The following is a 26,565-nucleotide window of genomic DNA, read 5'->3' on the forward strand; positions in this document are numbered from 1 at the left end:
CAACAGTTAAAAACGTCTCACTATCTATCCCCAAATCTCAGGCGTCATCGGGAATCAAGGTAGGATACACCCTGGACGGAATGCCAACCCATCGCAGGGCACACACACACTCTCATTCACTCACACACTAGGGACAATTTTCCAGAGATGCCAATCAATCTACCATGCATGTCTTTGGACCGGGGGAGGAAACCGGAGTACCCGGAGGAAACCCCCGAGGCACGGGGAGAACACACACACAAGGTGGAGGCGGGAATCGAACACCCAACCCTGGAGGTGTGAGGCGAACGTGCTAACCACTAAGCCACCGTGCCCCCCAAATAAATAAATAAATAAATAAATAAATAAATACAATTGAAGTTTAAATGAATTTAAAAATATTAACAAAATATAAAATACTATATATCTACTGTATCCCTATCACCGTGCCCCCCGGCTCTGCCTTCACCGAGTCCTATTACTGGGGCGTCGACATTCTCATCAGTGGTGTTAGTCATACTTGAACTGAGCCGTTGAGCTGTTGGCGAACCATTTTCTTATATCCATTGTTAAAGATTTTTTGAATTAAAACAATGTTTTAGTAGATGTTTTCAGACGAACTTCGCAAACTTTAGAATAACGATTTCACTGACCATTTAGCCTACTGATTTACGTTACTATTATTTTTTTAATTAACTTATACTCTTTATTTTTTAACCAGTATTCATGGTATAATAAAAGTAATTTGTAAAACATTTTTTTAAATTATTAAGTTCGTTATTATTTTGAGAAGTAAGGGGGCACAGTGACTCAAGTGGCTGGGCCACGCCCCCCAGGGCCCGCTCGTGGCGCCGACATTGCCTGCAGGTTATAATTATATTAAAAGCAACATTGTTATAATTATATTAAAAACAAAATTGTTACAGTTTCTACTGTTTAATATTGTTAAATTCACCAAGAAGCCAGCCATCACGTACTGCATTTAGTCTGTTCCCTACACTGTTATGTGTCAAGATAAAGGAATCATGTGTTGAACCAGGCCAGCGTGCCACAATGTTTGTGAGGGACATGTTGGAGTCACATATGATTTGCACATTAATAGAATGCACATGCTTTCTATAAACATAAACAAATTCATTTTCAGATGGTGCCCTTATAGCAACATGAGCGCAGTCAATTGCGCCGATTACATTTGGGAAACCAGACATTGCTGCAAATTGCATTTTAATTTTGGCCTGTTCTCGCACAGTGTAGGGGAACCTGATGTATCGACTACCCATATTAAGTATACCATTCAAAACGACAGATATTATGGCACTCAGGGACGGCTGTGATATACCAGACCTATAGGGTGAGATGATAGATTCCAATAGAATTATTTCATATACAAAAAGGTCTTAGAGACAAAGCTGAGGATTCTCTCACTCTCTCACTCATTTTCTACCGCTTATCCGAACTACCTCGGGTCACGGGGAGCCTGTGCCTATCTCAGGCGTCATCGGGCATCAAGGCAGGATACACCCTGGACGGAGTGCCAACCCATCGCAGGGCACACATACACTCTCATTCACTCACGCAATCACACACTACGGACAATTTTTCCAGAGATACCAATCAACCTACCATGAATGTCTTTGGACCAGGGGAAGGAAACCGGAGTACCCGGAGGAAACCCCCGAGGCACGGGGAGAACATGCAAACTCCACACACACAAGGCGGAGGCGGGAATCGAACCCCCAACCCTGGAGGTGTGAGGCGAACGTGCTAACCACTAAGCCACCATGCCCCCCAAAGTTGAGGATTACTTATAGTTTTTTTTTATATAAATAATTTACCTATCTGCCAATTCGCGCTGGAAACAGCCGGTTGCCAAGAACCCCAGAGTGGTGAGGACTTGTATTTGGACTGGGATGGCATGGTTCCGGCGGGTTGCCCTCTCTAATACTGGACCCAATTCAACACATAGATCTAAGAGCACAGCTCTAGGGAATCTAAATTGGCTTATTAGCCAGGAAATCATCATGGTCCATGAAAACTCGTTCTCTCCTTATTCTGCCATTGGCGTAATCCTCCAACATTGCCAGCAGTGCCATCATGAAGCATTACATAGCCGGGTCACCAGAGGATTTATATGTTTCTAGCAATTAGACTGATCGTTAACACCTTGATAAAATCACAGAATTAATCTGTGGGTGAAAATTTGAGACGAAAATGTTATAGTGAACACATGCTTCTTCATGACGGTTTTGTAATGAACACCGTAATAATTAGGACCGATGATGAGTAGCGATTGTGCTTCATGACTGTATTTGCAGACTTTGACATTTTATGATATATGTACATTAAGGAAAATATTTCGTTTTTACACTGTGTTCTGCAGTTCTCTAATAAAAGGGTATTTCATGCTATTTTGTATCACATGTAGTCGTGCCATCTCCTCCTGCGCTCCCGTTGTGGACAATGTGACTGTAAGGCAGCGCTGATTATTCATTCATTCATTCTTATTCGAACTACTCGGGTCACGGGGAGCCTGTGCCTATCCTCAGGCGTCATTGGGCATCAAGGCAGGATACACCCTGGACGGAGTAGCGCTGATTATTATTATTATTCTTTTATTTTTAATACATTTTGAATTATGTTTGGATTTTACTAGATGTATATAGCCTAAAACAATCGGCACAAATAACACTGTTGGATTTAATCCCCATGATAATGTGGATATAACGTATGAAATGGGGTGAAAATTAAATGTCATTAATTCTTATAATTGTTCTTCTCACATGTATTTTCTACAATCTAACTTCAGTTCACGACCTCACCATCTGTGTACAGCAAAGTGATGCTCCGGCATCCTGCGGAACTGATCGTCACTGTGACTGAACACACTGAACATGCTGAACACATAGAACACGCTGAACATATTGAACACGTTGAACATATTGAACACGCTGAACACACTGTACTCACTGTTTACAATATACTACACACTATATACTACACACAGTATACTACAGACTATGTACCACACACTGTACACTATGTACTATATACTACACACTGTATATTATGTACTATATACCACACACTGTATACTATGAACTATGTACTACACACTATATACTACAGACTATATACTATGTACTATATACTACAGAATATATGCTACACATTGTACACTACACACTGTACACTACACACTGTATACTACATACTATGTACTATATACTACAGACTATATCCTACACACTGTATACTATATACTATTTACTACACACTATATCCTACACACTGTATACTAAACACTATATACTACACACTGTATACTACACACTGTATACTACACACTATATACTACACACTGTATACTAAACACTATATACTACACACTTTATACTACACACAGTGTACTAAACACTATATACTACACACTGTACTAGAACAGTGTGTAAGTGTGAAATCTTGGAGGTGATCTGTGAGACTCATCACATGGGGTTGATCAAAAATTTATGGTAATCTTTTACCAGGCAGTAATTGAGAGTTTGAATCAGATTAAATTGAATCAAATACTGTATCACTGTATGGTTTGGGAATCTATCTGTGCAATCGAGATCAAAGCTGATACGAATGATACATACTGCTTGGAAAATTATAGGAGTGAAAGAATTGACAGCATTGCAAACTATGTACGAACATGCCACTCTAAGACACGCTGAGAGGATTGTCTGTGATTTTTCCCATGTTTTGAATACGGAGTATGAGTTGTTGCCTTCTGGCAGGAGGTTCAGAGTTCCTCGACAGCAGATTATATAGATTTAAAAACTCTTTTATCCCAGTGTTGGTGAAGTTGTTAAATAAGGGAAGGACATAGTTGTTATTTTATGTATTCAATATTTTGTGTATTTTGTGAATTGTATCTGTCTAATGTGTGTACTGAATGATTGCAGCATGGGTGATGGCCCAAGACAAATTTCCCTACTGGGGACAATAAAAGTTTACCTTACCTTACCTTACCTTACATCTGTACATCCTGCTCACGTATACCGTGTCCTTGCTGTTCATCTGAGTTGAGCCCATAACACAGCGACTAGCATGAACTTCAGTAACTCAGCTGTGAACTAGCTTTATTCTCAGGTTAGATTATCAAAGCCAGCTAGCTGTACTGGCTACATGATTATGACGTGTACATGTGATGTGCTGGGGCTGATGGGTAAAGTAGTTTGTTGTTGATTTCAGCATAACTGTGCATAATCTGGATGAAATGGAATCAAATGAATCGTTTTAAATAAAACGATTCAGAATGAAACTGTGAAGATGTTTAAATATTCCGGGGCAGCAAACCCAATTTGTTGTAAATTATTATTCATTATTCATTTATTTATTTATTTAAACAGAGTCTCTTAGGCCTTTAGCGTGCATGCTAACACAGCTGTATTAACTGGTTTTATTTGACTTGACTTCCATGTGTGAAGACCTCACACTGCGGTGACACAGCAGCTGGCACTGGGGTTGTTTTGTCTGTCTGATGGAAATAAAAGCAGAGTCCTCTCTGTGTGTGTGTGTGAATGTGAGAGAGATGCCAGGTGCATCTGGCAGCATGGGTTGTGTTTGTGATTAGCATCGACCATTGCGGCGCAGTTGGTTGTGCTCGGAGCCGTTTGTATCATGCCGGGTTGTCCTGTGGAGTGTCTACCACCAATTACCCATAATCCCCCTCTTTATATCTGAGGCAACTTCCATAATTAGACTTTGAGAGAAAACCCTCACAATGGATGTACCCTTCAGAATAGATATACAACAATTAGGTAATCGAATCATTTTCTCTTTACTAAAGAAAGTTTGAACAAACCACTAGTGCTGAAATTTGCAAGCTAGCTAGGTAAATTTAGCTAGTTAGCCACTGATCACACCTGAAATCATAAATTGAACTGGATAAGAAAACTCTGTCGACTAAATTAAGATATTGTATATGTACTAATAATAAATAACTAACAATTAGCATGAAGTTCATTTGCTCAATTGGTGTGCTAATGCTTGGTTTTGTACTAGCTTTGTAGATTAGATTAGCAAAGACAGCTAGCTAAACTAGCTACATAAACTCTAGATTCCTTCTATGCTTTATTTTTCTTTGTAATGTCTCGATTCACATTAAATGAAGAGTTGTATATGATAAGATATGATAAAAAAAAATTTGACTAAATTAGTTAGTAGATTTTCTTCCTTTTTTCATCAAACAGTAAACAGGAAGTACATAAGCTACAGCTAGGAGCTAAAGATGTGGGCAGGGAAATGAATCAACGTTGCACAACAGGAGTGATCAGAGGAATCATACAAGTCTGAGCTAAATTATATTTTAAAGAAGGTAAAAGGTAAATCTTCACACTTTTCCTTAAGGTGTGAGAAAGTGAAAGCAAGCTATTTTTATTTCCACCAGATCTCCACATCTATTACCTATAAAATTCCCCTAATGCTTCATTTTGATTCTGATCATTTACTGAATATTTTGCTGAGACACTTGGGAAGGTTTGGCCAGCCCTCTGTGCCCCGAGCGGTTGTTGATTTGTGGTGTCAGTCATATTTAACATTGTGTTGACATTGATGGGGCTTAAAAAAAGCTCTCAAGATGCCTCAGGGTTCTTGAAGGTGTGGATGAGCTCCAGGACTCCACAGAGCTGCTGATTGCATGATGAACAGGGCAGAAAAATAGAACAATGGTTATAAAGAGGAAACCCAAGTGAATGATTGTACATGTGTATAGATGTTTGCAAAAGTTTGAGCCCCCTGAGGATATAAATTAATATAATTGATGGTTTGTTTGGCTTCACAGGTGATCCTTATTTTTTATTAATAGGAAAATGATCAGATTAAAGGATTTTGTGTCTAGTTCTTTCATGCATATTCAATGCCTGACATTCATATGCAATCTAATTTACATATAATATATGCAATATAATTTACATATAACTGTAAAGGGGGAACCAAATGGCTGATTACATTGTGCCTGTAATTAACATATAAACATTGTGCCTGTGCCCCACCTGTAGTTAACATAATAGCCTGTCTGTAAAGCAATCAACTGAATCAAACAGGATGGCCCTTCTGTCCTGTCCATTGTAAGTTCTCCAGTAGGAGGTCCTAACTGTATCCTTCTATTGTTTGAAGGCCATTTGTTACCAAGTATAAAGTCTGGTCACACAGACAGTACCTTTGGGTTTAGATCCAGAAGACTGAAGTGCTACACCAACATCTTCAGTAAACACTTTTCCCCTGAACTTGGTCCAGCTTACCCTTCTTTTACTTATTAGAAGCATTCTAGTATGTTGGCGAGCCACCCAACGACTGTGCAGCCAAATTCAGGGAAAATCTAACAAGATGCATGTGCATTTTGAAAAAAGAAGGAAAATAATGAATTCACACAGTGAAGCAAATTCAAAAAAGCAAAAAAAAAAAAAAAAAAAGAAAAGAACACGAAGAGTCAGTTCTGATGTTTAATTCAATTCAATCAGTCTTTATGACTACAGCAGCAGCTCTTATGTGTGAACCTACAGCATAAGGATTCAGTTGTCCACTGAATCAAGAGTGAGAGCAAATATTTTGGTTTTTCATATTGGACCATCCGGTGATCTATGCTTTGGAACACTGCGTTGCATAACCCATGAGTCTCACAGTACAATGCCCTGAGGAGTAGTGTTAATTTCGTCAGACGAGACGAGACGAAATATGTTCGTCAACAAGCTTTTTTTTTTCATGAGTAAGACGAGACGATGAGAAGACTGCACCACTGTCCAAAAACGCTGACTAAGACTAAAATAACATGCATTATTGTTGACGAAAAAAGACGAGACGAAAATGTTTTGAATAAAATAAAAACTAAGATAAAATCTCTCTTCATTTTTGTCTACAATTTCTGCTTTTTCATCAGCTGTTACGCCTTTAAAATATTCAGCACGAGTTCGCGGCTTCGCGCTGTTGCTCAAGTTACAGGTCCGCGAAGCAGATCCCGCTTATTATATTGCTACCTACCAAATAAATCAATAATGTGACTCAAAATGATGATTTAAAAAGGAGTTTATTGATTTAAAAACGATTGTATTGCTTCCTCTAAAGAAAATAGTGCGCTCCGTCTCTACGGTTAGAATCCTGTGTGTCCATGGCAACGCTCTGTTTTTCATGGCAACGGTGTGTTATAGTTCTCAGCGGTCTGTTATCAAGAAATAAAATAGTGTGTGCGTAGAAAGAATTCGTCCACATGCCGCTCAAATAAATAAATAAATAAATAATACTGAGTCCACCCCTGGTCTAGTCTTTTTGTGTTAAATTATATTTCCTGTCGCTGCGCAGGCACTTTTATTGTACATGACAGCTTATGTCCCGATGACCGGTCTTTGCATTACGATTAAAAGCAGCATCAATAAAGTAAAAATGTAATGTGCAGTCAAGTTCGAGTGTATGCACTGTTTAAACGAGTGTTCTCAACTTCTCACTGATACTTTTGTGATTCGCGGAGTTTTGACAAGTTTTATAGCCTTGATATTGTTTCTTATTCAAAAGTGGTGACAGAAAAAACTCAGCACCCCCAACCTGAAACCTCTTCCCATGCCCCTGTCACAATCACATTATAATCAAAATTAATAATTAGGCTTAAAAGCAAATGTATATGTAAGGGAATCAAGTTTAACAATTACATGTACATATATATACACACACCTACAGTTTTGATCTTAGGCTTTTCATTAAGTTATTTATTTCCACTATAACACTTGTGTTCCTGATATTATTGCATTTAATGAGGCCTCGTTGTATTTATTCTTACAATAGATTCCAGATGTGGTCAAGCTACAATTTTTTGACTAAAACTAGACTAAAATTAAAAGACTTTTAGTCGACTAAAACTTGACTAAGATACCTTGAGTTTTCTTTTGACTAAAACTAGACTAAAATGACGAGACTTTTAGTAGACTAAAACTAAGACTAAGAAAAAAGATATTTTAATGACTAAATATGACTAAAACTAACAAGGACATTTGGCACAAGACTAAGACTAAGACTAAATTAAAAATAGGTGACGAAATTAACACTACTGAGGAGATCCCACTATACCACTGTCCATACCACTTGACGCTGATCTTGATAAAGGTGTTTTTGTGGTAACCTCTGGGTGCCTGACTGGAAGAAATGAGGTTTCAGGGCAAGCCTCGAAGATAATAAAAGACCTCAGCGATGTGAATGATGGTGTTTCTCTGAGCTGCAGTCAGTGAAGCTCTTGTTCTCCTTGATGGCCAGTACACAGAGGATGAGGGAGAAGAGCTTCTACCTGGAGACCTATCCATTCTATCCATTTTTCTACCTATCCTGAGGTATCTAGAGGTGTTCCAGCTCCAGTTATGTTCCTCTTCAAGAAGTTTTCAATCATTTAAAGAGAAGTTACCAACTCCATGTAGTCTTTGAGGACAACAACCTCCTAATCAATACACAACTGTCGGACTGTACTCTGACTGAGAAAGGACATTATTCATAATAACACTCTGGTGTTTATAACAGTTTATAATCACACCCTCCAGTGTCACTCAAATGAGGATGAGGTTCCCCTTTGAGTCTGGTTCCTGTCAAGGTTTCTTCCTCTTCCATCTAAGGGAGTTTTTCCTCACCACAGTTACCTGAGTCACCTCAGATTTGTTCATTAGGGATAAATACAAACACATTTAAATATAAGTCTAATATTAATCTGGAACATTTTGTACTATATTTGTTGTGTTTTTTAAAGCTGCTTTGAGACAATTTCCATTGTTGAAAGCGCTATACAAATAAAAATGAATTGAATTGAATTGAATCCTTCAACCAGGATGACACTGAGAACCTGGACTTATCTGGACTATTCTTATCTATTTCACTGCTGGACTGTGTGAGATTGTGTACAGTCTGTGACCAATAAAATTCAATTTGAATTAGAAATCAGCCGTAAATGAGCCACTGTCATGTTCTGTCACCATCTCCCTCCAGATGGCTGAGGGAACCTGGTAGCCGTTGGGCTATTAATATAATAGCGTTGGGCTACTGGGTGTAAGGTTGGAAGTTTAAACCTCAAGATCTCATCACTGACTCTGCACAATTCTCTTGTCATTTTGATCATATTTTTTCTTAATCAGTACACAGGGAAATGAAACAACATACCTCCAGGAACCTGGTGCTACATAAACACACAAAGCTACATAAAACTACACAGAACTAGGGCTGCAGTGTAAAAAGGAAAATGATTAAAAAAAAAGAACAATGAGCTGTATAAAATGAGATAAAAGATAAGATAAGATAATATTTGTTTGACTGTATATTTATAATCACACCCTCCAGTGTCACCCATATGAGGATGAGATAAAACAAACCAAGAAACACTCTCCATGTGTAAGCCTGCGTTTGTTCTCCTGATGCACCCTCTATAAGTAATAACAAAGTATAACACAATGAACTTGCCTTAAGGTGAATGCACCCGGATAACACGTTCTAAAACCCTATTTATACCATTTATTTGTAAGATTTCATAACGTTATCCTGCTTCTGTCAGCATCCTGCCAGGTCTTTCATGATCTCATACTTTTGCAAAACATCCTGAGAAGTCTCCTAAGCTGCATGGCTGACTGTGTGTTCTTATTCTGCTGATACAAAGCTGCTGACACAACTTGTGATTTCCTTTTAAGCTTTCACTGTTACTCTCTGTCTTAATATCTAAACATACTAATGAAAATTATATAATTTCTTAATCACACAATGGTTACATAAATTCACATAAAGGTAAATGAAACTTGTCATTCTATAAATTGAAATAGAAAATTCATATAAAGGTAAAGGAAACTTATCATTCTATAAAATGGAAAAGAAAACTTATAACAATTCTATAATGAAGTTTATATATGGTCTTGATCCAACTGTCTAGGTACAATGTCTGTTCCTCTTTGGGTTGAATCAGGTTCCTTCTAGATCTTTATCTTTACAGTTTTAATCAAATACATTCAGTTTCTTTATTTCATACAACAGTGTCCCCTTTTCTTTTAGTTTATTTTCCACACCTTCTTTTTTCCTTGCTCTTTTGTGTTTGTTGTCTTTTATTTCGTTTCTCTCTTTTTGCTGCATTAATTTCACTTTGTTTCTTTATTGTATTGGATGAGATTGTCACATAAGGATAACCAGGTGCACATTGTATGGCAGTTAAATGTGATATGGCAGTTACTCCACTCCTAACATTTCTATTCACACTTCACAAGTGCCTTGTAAATCAACACAGTCTGACTGACAGAATGAGAAAAAACACACCATTACAAGACCGGAAGCAGGTTTCAGGTGTCAATCAGACCTCTTGGAGATTGTGGAGATATTTGTGGTTGTTGTGGCATAAAAATGTAACTACATTAAATGCTCCATTTCAGACTGTATAAATCATTCTGTCATTCTGAGTATTTTTGTTATTGTTGCAGCCAAAAGTGTTTATTCTTTTTTTATGTGATTTTTTTGGTGAATTGGTCAAATCATAAGCACAGGACTGTTCTATTAAACTCTTCCCTGTGAAGGCCCACATGTAATGACTTTCTATGTCACAGGTCAAGTCTCGGTCCGAATCTGCATAAAATCTGTACTTATCGCTAGATCCTTAGAATATCTTGATTCTGCATTAATTTCTGTGATCGTCGTTGAGGGACTGATGAAGACACTCTAAGTTATGTTCTTGGCTCCATCGGTTCGTGAGACCCTGAGACTCCATCCATCTCTAAATCATCCCTCCTGCTTCAGCAAGCACTGACTTCCAGAGATGAGCCAGACACTATGGATTGCTGTGGCTTGGCCGTATCGACTGGCGATAGATTCAGAGTTGTGATGCATCGTGAGGAAAGTGGAGGACAAAACACATTTAAAATGGAAGACAAAAGGAGAATGAGGATAATCAGCAGGAGCGACATGGCTGAGATGTGCACTACAGTATAGCTGATATTTAATTATATATTTTTGGACAAATGTCTAAGCCAGATATTTCAGTCTTTATTGTATTGCAGAACATGTAGATCGTTGCTGCCCCCTGTGCTACATACACAGCATTACAACTCATGTCATTAGTTTACATTCTGGATTGTGATTGGTCAGAAGGTGTTGATTAATTGACTCTGATATATTAAATTATTTAACAGTTCATTCACTCATAAAGAGTTCTCATCATTGATATGCATCTAAACCGTCCTTCTCTTACCAGATTCTCTTTTTTCTCTCTTCACTTAAGCATTTCAGCTTGTTAGCTTTGAGGCTACAATGGCTAACTGCTACCTGCTGGATTCATCCTATATGTCACATGACCTCAGAGAACTTTAAAGAACTGGAGAAATGGAAAACAAGATCTATGAGCTATGAGAAAAAAATAAATACTGAATGAGACCAAAGCAAGAAGACCAAGAATTTCTGAACAGATGACGTTATTTATTATCAGTGCTTTGAAAACTTATTCATGAGTACAATAAAATGAAAACACTTTTTAAAACTTTTCATATTTAGTATTTGATTTAGTGGCCACTATATACGTTATATGCCAATAAAGGTTACACTTGCACCTTCTATACTCTTAAAAATAAAGGTTCTTTTCTTTAGGGTTCTCTAAAGAACCTTTAACATCTATAGAACATTTCCATTGCAAATAATCTTCTATTTTAGTAGAAAAGGTTCTTTAGAAATTTCAAATTTTCTCTTTATGGCATTAAATAAAAAACTTTTGCTCTTTATGGCATTAAATAAAAAAAAAAACATGCTCTTAACACTCTCACTCACTCATTTTCTACCGCTTATCCGAACTACCTCGTTTCACGGGGAGCCTGTGCCTATCTCAGACATAATTGGGCATCAAGGCAGGATACACCCTGGACGGAGTGGCAAGCCATCGCAGGGCACACACTCTCATTCACTCACGCAATCACACACTACGGACAATTTTCCAGAGATGCCAATCAACCTACCATGCATGTCTTTGGACCAGGGGAGGAAACCGGAGTACCCTGAGGAAACCCCTAAGGCACGGGGAGAACATACACTCCAAACTCCACACACACAAGGCGGAGGTGGGAATCGAACCCCCAACCCTGGAGGTGTGAGGCGAACGTGCTAACAACTAAGCCACCTTGCCCCTGTGCTCTTAACAACCATTTAAAAAGTTTCGTTGAGGAACCAAAATTATTTCTTCTATGGCATCAGTGTAAAAACCCCTTTATTTTTAAGTGTGTATAAAGCAAGAAACTAAAGAAGCATTAAAAAATGTAAGAAGTAACTTTTTATCATTATTATAAGATTAGAAATTAGTGTCTATCTATAACAAAGTGCAAATCAGTCTTATATTGCATCGTAACTACAATCCATTTGACTCAACACACATTCTGTACATATAAATGGCATAATGAATATATACACACATAATATATCTGCAGTATAATACGTACATGTGGCAAATGACAGAAAACATTGTGGCTTTTATTTTTACATCTCAGATTTTTCCCCAGTTCGTGCTGTGTTTCTTTTTTACTTTAATATTGTCACATATCTGATTTAAACGAATGCATAAAGCTATTTACAATACGATACAGTCGACACTATGCAAAAATCATTGTTTATATAATGAATATTAATATGTATCAATTATACTAATAATTTAAATCATCTAAACTGAGAAATAATGAGTAACTTTAAGATTGTTTTTTTATTATCAGATTTATTTTTCTCAGAGTTAAAGTACGTGACAGAATCAGAGTTGTATGCAGTTTAGAATGTTAATTATAGGTGCAAAAAAAGAAAAAATCTGGCGAGCAGCAGAAAGAAAGCTTTCTGTTTGGTCACTCAGGGTGTAAATAAAGGCTGAGACTGGAAACAGGTGAGTCTCGTCACTACTCGGGTGAGTTCATGTGCCAGAGAGAAACCAAAGCTGGTCACTGATCAGCATTTTTGTGGCATGAGTAATGAGGTAATGTGGAGGTCCAGAAATAACATGCTTAAGATATGAAAGATGAAAATTGAGAAGAGGGTGAGAGCCCACTGTGATGTGGTAGGTCTATCTTGTATGCGACATTGTTGATACAACAGCGGATCTTGGGGCTGGAATTAGGAGTTTCTCCATGGGGTCGATCATTGAATAAGTTACTTTGTTGAGCCATTGTTGTAGATGTTCTAGGTGAGCATAACCAGGAAAGCTGTTTTCCTGATGGATGGCACTGACTTGGAGCAAAAGGGTTTTAGTGCAAAGCGTCACCATTCTGCTTCCCATGGACCCCCAGTCTCTGGCATGAATATTGAGGGGATGTTGAACTTCTTGATTTGAACTTTTTACATGAACAGTTGTTGTGATAGCATCTGAGCTTGAGACAGAGGTGTGAAACTGAGATGTTGGCATTAGTTGAAGATGTTTGCATTGGTTGAAGATCCTGGAATTGGACTTGAGTGCGGTTCCTCTGAAGGAATTCCTCTTCTGCCATCTTCTGAAGAGCAGATATCCACAAGGCAATACGTGTGACAGTACTGCTGACCTTTTTCACAATAACCTTCAAATCATCGGTCATAGTCCAAGATCTTTATGCCCTTATCAGTCTCATAGATATAAGCCTGTTGTCTATTTACCTGATTCAAGTACTGCTAAAGAGATTGGTTTATTCAATTTAATAGTAATCCCATAAACCTGGACATTTCTCATCAACCTGTTACAGTACTGTGCTCTTGACCCACAACCATGTTTGAAGGCCTTTAAATTCTTTCTTGAGCCTGGTGAGTTCCTTAGAGTTGCACTGGGTCAAGGGAGTCAATTACAGGATCTCGGTTCCCCATGTACTTAGGAATTTGCTGAGTGCTGAGAAGATGATCCAGATGAATGTTTAGATCCATCAGTGAATTGAGTGACAGGATATTATGTGCCAGTTCTGTGAGCACTTCCTGGCTGAGCCGAGAGTGGCTTTGAGTTTCAGTTCATTTCATCCACTTTAAGCAGCGAGAGTGTGACTGTCACGAACTACGAGCCGCCGCCTGAGCGTCACCAATGAGACGCGTCTCCGGAGTACTAGCGCGCTTCTGGACTACACCTCCCATTATCCACCTATCACGCTCATTATCACCGCCACCTGTTTCTCATCTCCACTCCCTTTAAAACCACTCATGAACTTGACATCTGTGCGAGGTCTCGACTAGTCCCTGTACTGTCATTCTGAGCGTTTTCCTGTGTTCTGGTTTCCTGGTATTACTCTGTTTCTTGTTTCTGACTCTTCTGACTGTTCTCTGCCTGTCCCGACCTTTTGCCTGTTTTCGACTCTGATTTTGCCTTTGCTCTGATATTTGTACCTCTGCCCGTCCTGACCATTGCCTGTCTGACTACTCTTCTTGATCGATATTAAAACTAAGCTGCAAATGGATCCACAGCCGTATGCCTCCTCATTACAGTGACATTCTTCTCTCAGGGGTTTGGTCAAACACTCGCTGAAATATTTCTATGAAACATGAGATATGTTATAAGAAGACAGCAATTCTCCTCCTTTATTGGCCATAATGGCCCACTTGATGGCTTTGTGTGTAAAGTTTTTAATCTGAAACCAGCTGCTGACCCGAGAAGTACAGGGAACACTGTTGTAGAAAACCTTTTCCCTCAGAGATTCTTACAGCCAAGGATCTTTGAGGGACAAAGTGTTGAAGATGGTGGTGAACATGTTCAGTTTATCTTGAAGCACAGCCAGGTGTTGTTGTTGTTCTATGAAGTGGTTGCCCTGCATGGGCCACAATGGTGGTGCACCATGAATCCAGCTGTATCCTTGAAGATGGTGATGCCATGAGATGGAGTCCGAGAAGAATGCGGTTGCGGTTGCATAGATACAAAATGTGAAGCGATCTCAAAAACAAACAAATCATCAGGTGATCAGTAAACAGCAAATCAGAGACAGGAACCAACCAGGAAGCAAAGCCAGATCAAAAATCAGGACAGCAGCCACACAAAGGTATGATCAGTCTAGTGAGGATCTGTGTATGTAAAGATGGAGGGTGAGATTGGGAACAGGTGTGTCAGTACTGTGGGTAGTTGGGAAAAGTGTTGTTTGTATTCTGCTGTATCTATGTTTAAATGCCATCTGGGAAGTGGAGTTCCAGCTGTGGCATGAAGAAAAGTATGTGTTTTATTACAGAAATAATATATTCAGTCATTTTCTGAATGCAAATATAATAAAAGCTGTTCTGGTTTTAGAAGCAGAAACAGAATCAAGCCTCCAGAAGAACTGTAGAGATTGCGCAAGCCTATGAATTTTGCACAGTGCTGTATAGCATAAATGTGTTGTTGCTTATTTATTTATTTATTTATTTATTTATTTATTTATTTATTTATTTATCTATCTATCTATCTATTTATTTATTTATTTATTTATTTATAGCTTTTTAATCATCTGTGTTTTCTCTCATACTTATCGAGGCTCAATAATCTTTTGTTCGTTCCTCATGATTCAGGAACTTGATCAGTCGTCCAGGAACGGGCAACTTTTTGATTTTGTTCAGTCTGTGATTTCCGATCAGCTGTCGGATCTTCAGCCTGCAGAGCTGCATGAGCGGCCGCGGAGGCGCTAAAATAAAAAAAAAAAAGAACAAAAGCTAGCATTGGAAAAATACAAATAATAACTGATGTAAAGCGACTAATGACACAGTGATTAAAAGTGAAGGAATTCATTCAGATTAAAAAGATTTCAAGACAATCGGGATAGAAAATATAGACTGAAGATCACATAAAAGAAAAGCTGAGGATTCTTTTAATAAAACGCTTAAAGAATCATGTAATATAAAAAGCGCTAAGGTTCAGAGAAATGCTACAATTTACTGAAGAAAATCTGGCCTGGTTTCACCCAAATGTCTCAAAGCTTTAGCCTAACTTAGCAAAGCTGCTCAGCCTAGCTTTCACTGGTAAGTTAAATTGGAAAAATTATTTATATTATTTGTTAGATTGCATGTTGAAATGGATTGGTTTAATATTTGAGATTTTCTTCTTCCTGTACTGTAGTGTTCCTTACTGAAATGTACTTGCGGTCTAGTAATTCAGGACGTTTCTATCTACCAGTTTGACGGAGTTGATTTCTTAGCTGTTTTGTAGCCATAACGCCTGAGGGTTAAGACATACTTGCTTTCTCCTTGATACTGGCCCAGTCTGGGTAACTGTCCAATTGTTCGACGAGTCGGGAGCAGAGCTTCACTTCACCTACGTAATCCAGCAGGACGTCTATGATGGGTCCTGCCCAGCGGCTGTACATGTCCATGGAGACCACTTCACAGAACTGGAGATACAGGAGACATGAATACTGCATTAGCAACAGTGTTAGCATAGCTGTGTTAAGATTGGAGGGCTGCACACACTATATTTAGTTTATAGAGATGTTGGAACTCTAGAGGTCTGTTAGAGTGGTTTGTGTACCATGACTGCTCTTATCCACACCCATGAACACACATCATATATTGTAAACCTTTTCTACTACACCAAAATCTTTTACTAGCTACACCCTGATTACTGCTACAGTACTTCATTACAGATGCCTTAATTTCTGACCAACTCTTAGATCTCACACCTCACACTGCAGTCATGACATAAATCCTTCAGGACAGGTCATAAAAACATAGCTGACATAACTCCTGAGTCAGGTCACAAGTTGACATAAGGTCCACATTTTTGCTTATAAATATATTTTATGAATGTCTCTATACCTGCTCCATGAAACTGTAATGATGAACACTGTATATTATTCTAAGGCCCTAAAGTCAAATAATGTATTTTTTTTAGCTGACATTTATTTTTTACATTTTATTCGTTATGCAAATCACATTAATGATTAAAGACAGGGTTACGAGTATTATATTTCCTCTATAGTGGATTTTAACTAGCAGTTGTTTCCATTCGAATCGGATGTCAATGCAGTGACTCTTACCTGGGTGCAGGTGCTCTGTAACATGGGTTGATTGTCTCTGTAACTTCTCTCGCTGTGAATCGTTTTCAGAGGTGGGTGAGGGTTGCTGCCGTGCACACAGCTGAAACATGATAGCGCGTCACAGCCGTTGTCCATCAGGTACTTGAGCATGACAAGGTACTTCATGCAGAACATGATGGTGGCAGGGAAGGTGGTGGGGTGCATGGGGATGTAGGCATTGACGTTAGCACCGTGTTGCACCAGTAAGGTCATGGTACTCATGCAGCCCTGCCTTAGGGCTATGAGCAGAGGGCTGAATGTGTCCAGGTTGGGGTTGGCGCCGGCCTGCAGCAGCATTCTGGTGGCTTCGATGTTGTTATTGATTACGGAGAAGTAGAGGGTGGTGCTGCGGTGGTCCTCGTACATGGTCCTGCGGTCCTCAGACAGCATGGCATTGACGTCGAACCCGGACTCGATGAGCACCTCGAGGATCTCATCTCGGTTTCGCTCTGCAGCGAGGTGCAGAGGACTGATACCGCAGCGCCTCACACGGGACTTACTGGTAGCTGGGATGAGCATTGTCACAATTCTGAAGCACAGAGGCAGCGATATAAACTTTCTCAGTAGCTGAAATTATTGAGTGAAATACACACAGTGAAATGGCAGGATGATTCTTACAACAACTTACACCTCACATGGGTTGTGCTGACATAAAGGCTTCATAAACCTACATAAATATTCATGAAGTCATATTAATCAATCCTGATGACAAGCTGACATCACACTTGTTCAGACTTCGACATGCATTCCGTATTTCTGCTTATAAGATGTTTGTGAAATCTATGTCACTTCCAGTTCTATGAAACTGTACAGTGCCTTGCAAAAGTATTCATACCCACTGAACTTTTCCACATTTTGACATTTTACAACCACAAAGAAAAATGTATTTTATTGGGATTTTATGAAACAGACCGAAAGAAAGTGGCACATAATCGTGAATTGAAATGAAAATTGTAAATGGTGTCCAAAATAAATATCTAAAAAGTCTGGTGTGCATTTGTATTCAGCCCCCTTTACCCTGATACCCCTAACTAAAATCCAGTGAAACCAACTGCCTTCAGAAGTCACCTAATTAGTAAACAGAGTGCACCTGTGTGTAATTTAATCTCAGTATAAATACAGCTGTTTTGTGAAGCCCTCAGAAGTGTGTTAGAGAACATTAGTGAACAAACAGCATCATGAAGACATAAGAACACACCAGACAGGTCAGGGATAAAGTTGTGGAGAAGTTTAAAGCAGGGTTAGGTTATAAATTAATATCCCAAGCCTTGAACATCTCACGGAGCATGATGTACAATCCATCATCCGGAAATGGAAAGAGTATGGCACAACTGCAAGCCTACCAAGACATGGACGTCCACCTAAACTGACAGGTTGTGCAAGGAGAGCATTAATCAGAGAAGCAGCCAAAAGTACTATGGTAACTCTGGAGGAGCTGCAGAGATCCACAGCTCAGGTGGGAGAATCAGTCCACAGGACAACTATTAGTCGTCGCACTCCACTCATTTATAAAGTTTATAAAAAAGTTCATTTATAAAGTGTGCGTACAAAACGGGGCTGGAAACGTGCGTACGCCAGTTTTAGTATACAATGTGTAGTATATAGTGTGTAGTATATTGTAAACAGTGAGTACAGTGTGTTCAGCGTGTTCAATATGTTCAGTGTGTTCAATATGTTCAGCATGTTCTATGTGTTCAGCATGTTCAGTGTGTTCAGTCACAGTGACGATCGGTTCCGCAGGATGCCGGAGCATCACTTTGCTGTACTACAAACTGACCTGGGGTCTCATTTATAAAGCGTGCGTACGCACAAAACGGGGCTGGAAACGTGCGTACGCCAGTTTTCGCGCAAAGGTTGTGATCTATAAAAAACAAACTTGACGGGAAAATGTGCGCACCTTTAAGCAAACCTTGAGGCGTGCGTACGCACATTCTGGAGACAAGGGGAATTGGCGACACAGATGGTGAGGTCGTGAACTGAAGTTAGATTGTAGAAAATACATGTGAGAAGAACGATTATAAGAATTAATGACATTTAATTTTCACCCCATTTCTTACGTTATATCCACATTATCATGAAGATTAAATCCAACAGTGTTATTTGTGCCGATTGTTTTAGGCTATATACATCTAGTAAAATCCAAACGTAATTCAAAATGTATTAAAAATAAAATAATAATAATAATAATAATAATCAGCGCTACTCTGTCCAGGGTGTATCCTGCCTTGATGCCCAATGATGCCTGAGGATAGGCACAGGCTCCCCGTGACCCGAGCAGTTCGGATAAGCGGTAGAAGATGAATGAATGAATGAATGAATAATCAGCGCTGCCTTACAGTCACATCGTCCACAACGGGAGCGCAGGAGGAGATGGCACGACTACATGTGATACAGAATAGCATGAAATACCCTTTTATTAGAGAACTGCAGAGCACAGTGTAAAAACGAAATATTTTCCTTAATGTACATATATCATAAAATGTCAAAGTCTGCAAATACAGTCATGAAGCACAATCGCTAGTCATCATCGGTCCTAACTATTACGGTGTTCATTACAAAACCGTCATGAAGAAGCATGTGTTCACTATAACATTTTCGTCTTAAATTTTCACCCACAAATTAATTCTGTGATTTTGTCAAGGTGTTAACGATCAGTCTAATTGCTAGAAACATATAAATCCTCCGGTGACCCGGGTATGTAATGCTTCATGATGGCACTGCTGGCACTGTTGGAAGATTACGCCAATGGCAGAATATGGAGAGAACGAGTTTTCAGGGACCATGATGATGACTGGCTAATAAGCCAATTTAGATTCCCTAGAGCTGTGCTCTTAGATCTATGTGTTGAATTGGGTCCAGTATTAGAGAGGGCAACATGCCGGAACCATGGAATCCCAGTCCAAATACAAGTCCTCACCACTCTGGGGTTCTTGACAACCAGCTGTTTCCAGTGGGAATTGGCAGACAGGTAAATTATTTATATAAAAAAAAACTATAAGTAATCCTCAACTTTGTGTCTAAGATCTTTTTGTATATGAAATAATTCTATTGGAATCTATCATCTCACCCTATAGGTCTGGTATATCACAGCCGTCCCTGAGTGCCATAATATCTGTCGTTTTGAATGGTATACTTAATATGGGTAGTCGATACGTCAGGTTCCCCTACACTGTGAGAGAACAGGCCGAAATTAAAATGCAATTTGCAGCAATGTCTGGTTTCCCAAATGTAATCGGCGCAATTGACTGCACTCATGTTGCTATAAGGGCACCATCTGAAAATGGCTTTGCTTATGTTCATAGAAAGCATGTGCATTCTATTAATGTGCAAATCATATGTTACTCCAACATGACCCTCACAAACATTGTGGCACGCTGGCCTGGTTCAACACATGATTCCTTTATCTTGACATATAACAGTGTAGGGAACAGACTAAATGCAGGCGCAGTACGTGATGGCTGGCTTCTTGGTGAGTTTAACAATATTAAAAAGTAGAAACTGTAACAATTTTGTTTTTAATATAATTATAACAATGTTGCTTTTAATATATTTATAACCTGCAGGCGACAGTGGCTACCCCTGAGACGCTGGCTCCTCACCCCATTTTTAAACCCACCGAGCACAGAGGAAACTCATTATAACGAGGTTCACTCTCGTGCCCGCGCAGTGATTTGCAGTGACTATTTATGGTTAAAAATGGGAGTGTACAGAGTGGGATTTGGGGCTGGTTCACGTACGCACATCTGTGGGTGATCTGTGATTTATAAAGGGAACATTGCTTAGAGGTGTGCGTACGCACGGTTTTATAAATCTGAATTTTTTTTGGTGTACGCCATTTTTGGCTTTTGGGCGTACGTAAACTTTTAGTAGGGATCCTACGCACAGTTTTATAAATGAGACCCCTGGTCTTTTTGGAAGAGTGGCAAGAAGAAAGCCACTGTTGAAAGAAAGCCATAAGAAATCCCATTTGCAGTTTGCGACAAGCCAAGTGGGGGACACAGCAAGCATGTGGAAGAAGGTGAACTAGTCAGATGAGACCAACATTGAACTTTTTGGCCAAAATTCAAAACGTTATGTGTGGCGGAAACCTAACACTGCACATCACCCTAAACACACCATAAACCCCACCGTGAAACATGCTGGTGGCAGTATCATGTTGTGGGGTTGCTTTTCTTAAGCCAAATACAGGGCCTGTTAGAGTCTGAAAAAGACTTGAGACTGGGGCGGAGGTTCACCTTCCAGCAAGGCAATGACGCTAAACATACAGCCAGAGCTACAATGGAGTGGTTTAGATCAAAGCATATTCATGTGTTAGAACGGCCCAGTCAAAGTCCAACCTAAATCCAATTGAGACTCTGTGGCAAGACTTGAAAATCGCTGTTCACAGACGCTTGCATCCAATCTGACTGAGCTTGAGCTATTTTGCAAAGAAGAATGGGCAAAAATTTCACTCTCTAGATGTGCAAAGCTGGTAGAGACATACCCCAAAAGGTGGTTCTACAAAGTATTGACTCGGTGGGGCTGAATACAAACGCATGCCACAGTTTTCAGATATTTATTTGTAAAAAAATTTATCATTTTCCCTCCACTTTCCTGCCACTTTGTGTTGGGCACATAAAATCCTAATAAAATACATTTTTGTTTGTGATTGTAAAATCAAATCAAAACAAATTTTATTTGTCACATACACATACATACAGAGTACGACATGCAGTGAAATGCTTTTTACTTCTGTCCGGTATTCAAACATAGAAAGGAATGGAATTAAGGATAAAAATAAAACCAAAAGGAGGTAGATAAATAAAAAGTATAAACAATATAAAATATATGAAACTATATAAAATATATGAAAATATATTTGAAAATTAAAAATTAAAAATGATTTTGTAATTGACCTTAACGTGTCCATGTGCAGTATGGTGTGTATAAAGTGGCACTGTGCTGCGCAATTCCAGAGTTAAAGTTACACTGAACTAGATCCTGGGTTTTTCCTGGTTTAAACTCTGAATGGCCTGCGGGAAGAAGCTTCTTCTCATTCTGTCTGTGTTTGCTTTCAAGGAGCGGTAGTTCCCTGAACGCAACAAAGAAAAGAGTCCATTGTTGGGAGGGCTGATTTCCTTTACAATCTTCCTGGCCCTGGTCCTGCACCGCGTGCTGTAGATGTCCTGCAGGTCAGGGAGCTCGGTGTGGATGGTACGTTCAGCTGACCGCACCACCCTCTGGAGGGCTCGTCTGTCCTGCATGGTGCTGTTCCCGGACCAGGAAGTGATGCTACCCATCAAGACGCTCTCAATGGTGCAGGTGCAGAAAGTCTTTAGCACCTGAAAGGGTAGTCTGAAGTCCCTTAAGCTTCTCAGGTGGTACAGACGCTGCCAGGCCTTCTTTAACAGGGTGTTGATGTGACAGGACCAAGACAGGTCCTGTGTGATGTGAACACCTATGTACTGGAAACTGTCCACTCTCTCCACTGGGGTCCCATTGATGTTTAGCGGTTGGTATGACCGCTCCTGCTTCGTGCTGAAGTCCACTATCAACTCTTTAGTCTTGCTGACATTCAGGAGAAAATTGTCACCATCTCTCCAGGTTTTTAGTCTCCTGTAGGTAGGCCGTCTCATCATTGTTGGTAATCATCGAGGCAGGCGGGCTAGGGTGAGTGTAAAAGATGTTTACATTTACATCCTTTGGCAGACACACTTATCCAGAGCGCCTTACATTATTTCATTTTTATTCAACTGAGCAATTGAGGGTTAAGGGCCTTGCTCAGGGGCCCATGTGCCTAAGTGGACATGGGGTTCAAACTCACAACCTTCCGATTGGTAGGCCAACACCTTAACCACTAGGCTACCACATGCCAGAGCTCATATTTAGCTCATATGCCAAAGAAGGGTCCGCCATTCCCCATTCCAGAAGCTGGTGTTCTATAGTCCGTAATGTTCCTTAGTCCCTGCCACAGGCTCCTAAAGCCACCATGTTGGAACTGTGACTCTAGTTTCCTAATGTAGTGCCGCTTTGCTTCCTTCACCGCTCTGAGCACACTGTAAGACGCAGCCTTGTACTCGTCCATGTCCCCGGTGGCGAGCCCCATGTTGTAGGCAGCGGAGCAGTATCTCAGAGCATTGCGGATGGTTTTATCCACCCACGGCTTCTGGTTGGGAAACGTTCAGATTGTGGTTTTTTGCACCGTATCATCCGCTAGTTTCCCGTTGAATCTCACAACCGCTTACGTAAACATGTTGATGTCATCAGAGCTGCGCCTGAACATGTCCCAGTCTGCGTCATCTAAAGCATCCTGCAGGGTGGCCACCGATTGGTCAGTCCAGCACACGACCTCCATCTGAAACGGAGCTTCCTGTTTCAGCCTATGTTTGTAAACAGGCACGAGGAAGATGGCGGCATGGTCTGATTTCCCAAATGGTGGACGTGATTGTGCCTTGTAGCTGTTCTTGATTGGTGTGTCGCAGTGGTCCAGTGTCCTTTCACCCCTTGTGGGGCAGGTGATGTGCTGCTGAAAGTTCGGCAGTGCGCGCTTGAGGTTGGAACTGTTAAAGTCTCCCACCAGAATGAGTGCAGCATCATGATGCTGTGTTTGGTGTAGCGTTAGTGTCTCATGTAAGTTCCATACAGCAGTGTCCGTGTCCGCTTGAGGTGGAATAAAAACGGCACTGACTATGACCGAGCTGAATTCCCGAGGTAGTTAGAAGGGCAGAAGGTCTAGAGACTGGACATTGGCTAACAGGATACTAGGTAAGGGAGCGCGGTGTTTGCGTGTGCCCTCAGCCTGTTCCTGACAGCAACTCGTTTCCCTTGTGGATGCCGGTGCGGGTCGCGTTCTTTGTTCTTCCTCAGGATCTCGCTCGGCCAGCATGGGTCCGGGTTTAAAAGCGGCAAAGGGTGAGTGGATTGTACACCAATAGATATAAGTGGCTCTGATGACCATCTTGTATAAATAGAACGCTATCTATGTAAATGAATATATGAAATAAACAAAAAAATACAAAGTGTAACCGGAGCAGTCGCAAAGGCAGCCGACCTCACCGGCGCCAACGTCAAAATGTAAAAAAGTTCATTCGGTATGAATACTTTTGCAAGGAACTTTGATGAACAAGTATACATGAAGTGAGATTCCTATGTCTGCTTATATTCTGTATTAATAACATTTCTTTATGGCTTTGGATGTCAATATTGGATATGTTGGCTGATATGGAAGGAGCTACGTACTGTAGGTGTCATGAAGCCTTATGAACACTGCAATAAATAATCTGGACAGTTGTTCTAAAGCACAGAGTTGAGAATGAAGTGACACACAGTTAAGATGAAATTACTTCAGAAATTATAACCACACTTTGTTTTTAACTCTAAACATTATTGTCATGTTAATAATGTTACGTGTTAATGCAAAGTTTCATATTTATTCTTCCAGCCACTCTGTGGGACTTACTGAAGCGCCCTGTCAGTTTTGTGTGCTGAGCCGAAAGTGAAGAGGTCAGTGCTGAAACAGCGTGCAACAACATTCACACACTTACTCAATGATTTAAACACATTTTAACCAATATACACAATATATACACAATATTGCATAGGACACGGGAACAACACACAAGAGCAGTAATTAAATCACATGACACACTAACAGAAACAGCTAATAACGAAACATAAACAGTAATTGAGCTTCAATTAAATTTCAACCACTTTGTTGATTATATTTTCAAATAATCAGAAACCTCAAACTGCATGCAAGATAAAGTCAAATGACACAAAATAAATAGATTAATTTTTCATTCTTAACAGTTATGAAGATTTTACAGAGAGTTACATTTCAAAATACAGGCAGAATTATTATTATTAATTTAATAATCTAACCAATTAATCAACTAAACAAAAAATGATAAGAACAACAACAACATCATTAATAATAATAATAATAATAATAATAATAATAATAATAATAATATGTTTCATCAGACTGGACGTGGATATAAAATTATCTATCTATCTATCTATCTATCTATCTATCTATCTATCTATCTATCTATCTATCTATCTATCTATCTATTTATCTATCTAAATTATTTTTATTTTTATATATCAAGTTATTACTCACTGTGAACCAGTCAGGCTACTTCCACTAGGCTCAATGAGAGAAGAAAACAAGTTAAATTTTTTCTGATTGTCATCAAAAAAATTAAAACATGGACTATGATATGCTTTAGAGAGGTGTTACTGGAGCAAGAGGAAATAAATAAAAATAAATAAATAAAAACATAGGTTCCAATCCAAATGTGTTAAACAAATAAGGATTTTTTTTTAATTCAGTGACTGTTTTAATTTTTGGAAATGTAATGTGTGTGTGTTTTTGGAAAAGAAACAAATTCCAAACACAAACATATCCACAACCTTCCTAATTATTTTATAGACCTACTGAGGAGTCTCACACTTGGACACTCACCCATTGTTTCCTCTCTGAGCTGCTATGTGGATCGGCAGCAGTCCAGTTTTTCCCGGTTTGTTAGCATCAGCTTTTTGAGACAGCAGGAACTCCACGATCTCCACATGACCGTTCTTACAGGCTTCATAAAGTGCTGTGGCTCCATCTGCTGCCTGGCTGTTGATATCAGCTCCTGGAGGTGGAAAGAAACCAGTACAAAAGGTTGTATCAAAAAACACAAAAAAGGTGTTGAAATATAGGCAGAAATGTTGTGTTACCGTTCTTTAGGAGGAAGCGAAGCGTATCTATGTTCCCACTTTGAGCTGCTACAAAGATGGGGGTGATGCCGTAGATGTTGGGCGTGCTAATTTTTGCCCCTGCCTTCACTAACATCTCACAGATCTCCACGTTGTTCCTACACACGGCCTCATGCAGCGCCGTCCAGCCTTGGATGCAGCTTTTATTCACCATTGCATTGTGATTCAGGAGCATGGCCACAATCGCAGCATTTTCCTTCTCACATGCTGGAAACACAGAAACACCTCATGAAACTTACCTCCAGGATATAAAAATATCTGATGATGATGTGCACCAAATCTGGTGTTGATCGGACATCATTTATAAGAGGAGTGATGAGAAGAATCAGAAGGAGAGAATTAAACTTAGCACAATTTTTTCCAAATGATTGAACAGAAAGGAAAAAAATCTGTTACAGATCTTGACCACAAGGTGGCGTACAAATATTCTCATTTTTGTTGAGAAACCATGAAACGCCTGATCTGACACCTCTGTGTCACCTCTGACTGTTACAATGTGCTGACACTGGAGACTCCTTCCATAAACGTTTCCTTTCATATCAGCAGTTTGACTTGTTATTGTTTAGAGCTAAAGCAGGATTATTAAATTCACTGCTGTACCTTTATACAGCGGCGTCTCCTTGTCCTTGTTGGCGATGTCAGGATCTGCACCTTTCTCCAGGAGACACGCCACACACTCCTGCTTCTCTCTCACCACAGCTAGCACCAGCGCCGTCTGATCTTTCGGCGTGCGCTTGTTAATCATCCCAGGTTGCACTTAATCACACCAGTAAAACATAAAAATAAACATTTTGATCAACTGACAACAAATGAAATAATTATTGTCAGCCATAATAAAGACAAGCAAGGACAATCAGCTGAA

At 39.6% G+C, this 26,565-nt stretch overlaps 1 protein-coding gene across 4 annotated transcripts in view; it reads right to left on the reverse strand.

Annotated features, from left to right (window-relative positions):
- Positions 1 to 11,524: 11,524 nt before the first annotated feature.
- Positions 11,525 to 26,565, reverse strand: part of asb2a.1 (ankyrin repeat and SOCS box containing 2a, tandem duplicate 1) — a 30,941-nt gene continuing 15,900 nt past the window's right edge. For 2 of the 4 annotated variants that reach the window (XM_060866070.1, XM_060866074.1), the window contains exons 5-12: positions 26,304 to 26,459; positions 25,665 to 25,910; positions 25,408 to 25,579; positions 25,063 to 25,086; positions 24,400 to 24,450; positions 16,923 to 17,490; positions 16,124 to 16,277; positions 11,525 to 15,575 (exon numbers count right to left, since the gene is read on the reverse strand). In XM_060866070.1, coding sequence (XP_060722053.1) covers positions 15,430 to 15,575; positions 16,124 to 16,277; positions 16,923 to 17,490; positions 24,400 to 24,450; positions 25,063 to 25,086; positions 25,408 to 25,579; positions 25,665 to 25,910; positions 26,304 to 26,459 — 1,517 coding nt within the window. In that variant the 3' untranslated portion in view covers positions 11,525 to 15,429. The remainder of the gene's footprint in view (positions 15,576 to 16,123; positions 16,278 to 16,922; positions 17,491 to 24,399; positions 24,451 to 25,062; positions 25,087 to 25,407; positions 25,580 to 25,664; positions 25,911 to 26,303; positions 26,460 to 26,565) is intronic. The other 2 variants (XM_060866071.1, XM_060866073.1) reach the window with 2 other exon arrangements.

This window comes from Tachysurus vachellii, chromosome 3, assembly GCF_030014155.1.
Source record: "Tachysurus vachellii isolate PV-2020 chromosome 3, HZAU_Pvac_v1, whole genome shotgun sequence".
Taxonomy (NCBI): domain Eukaryota; kingdom Metazoa; phylum Chordata; class Actinopteri; order Siluriformes; family Bagridae; genus Tachysurus; species Tachysurus vachellii.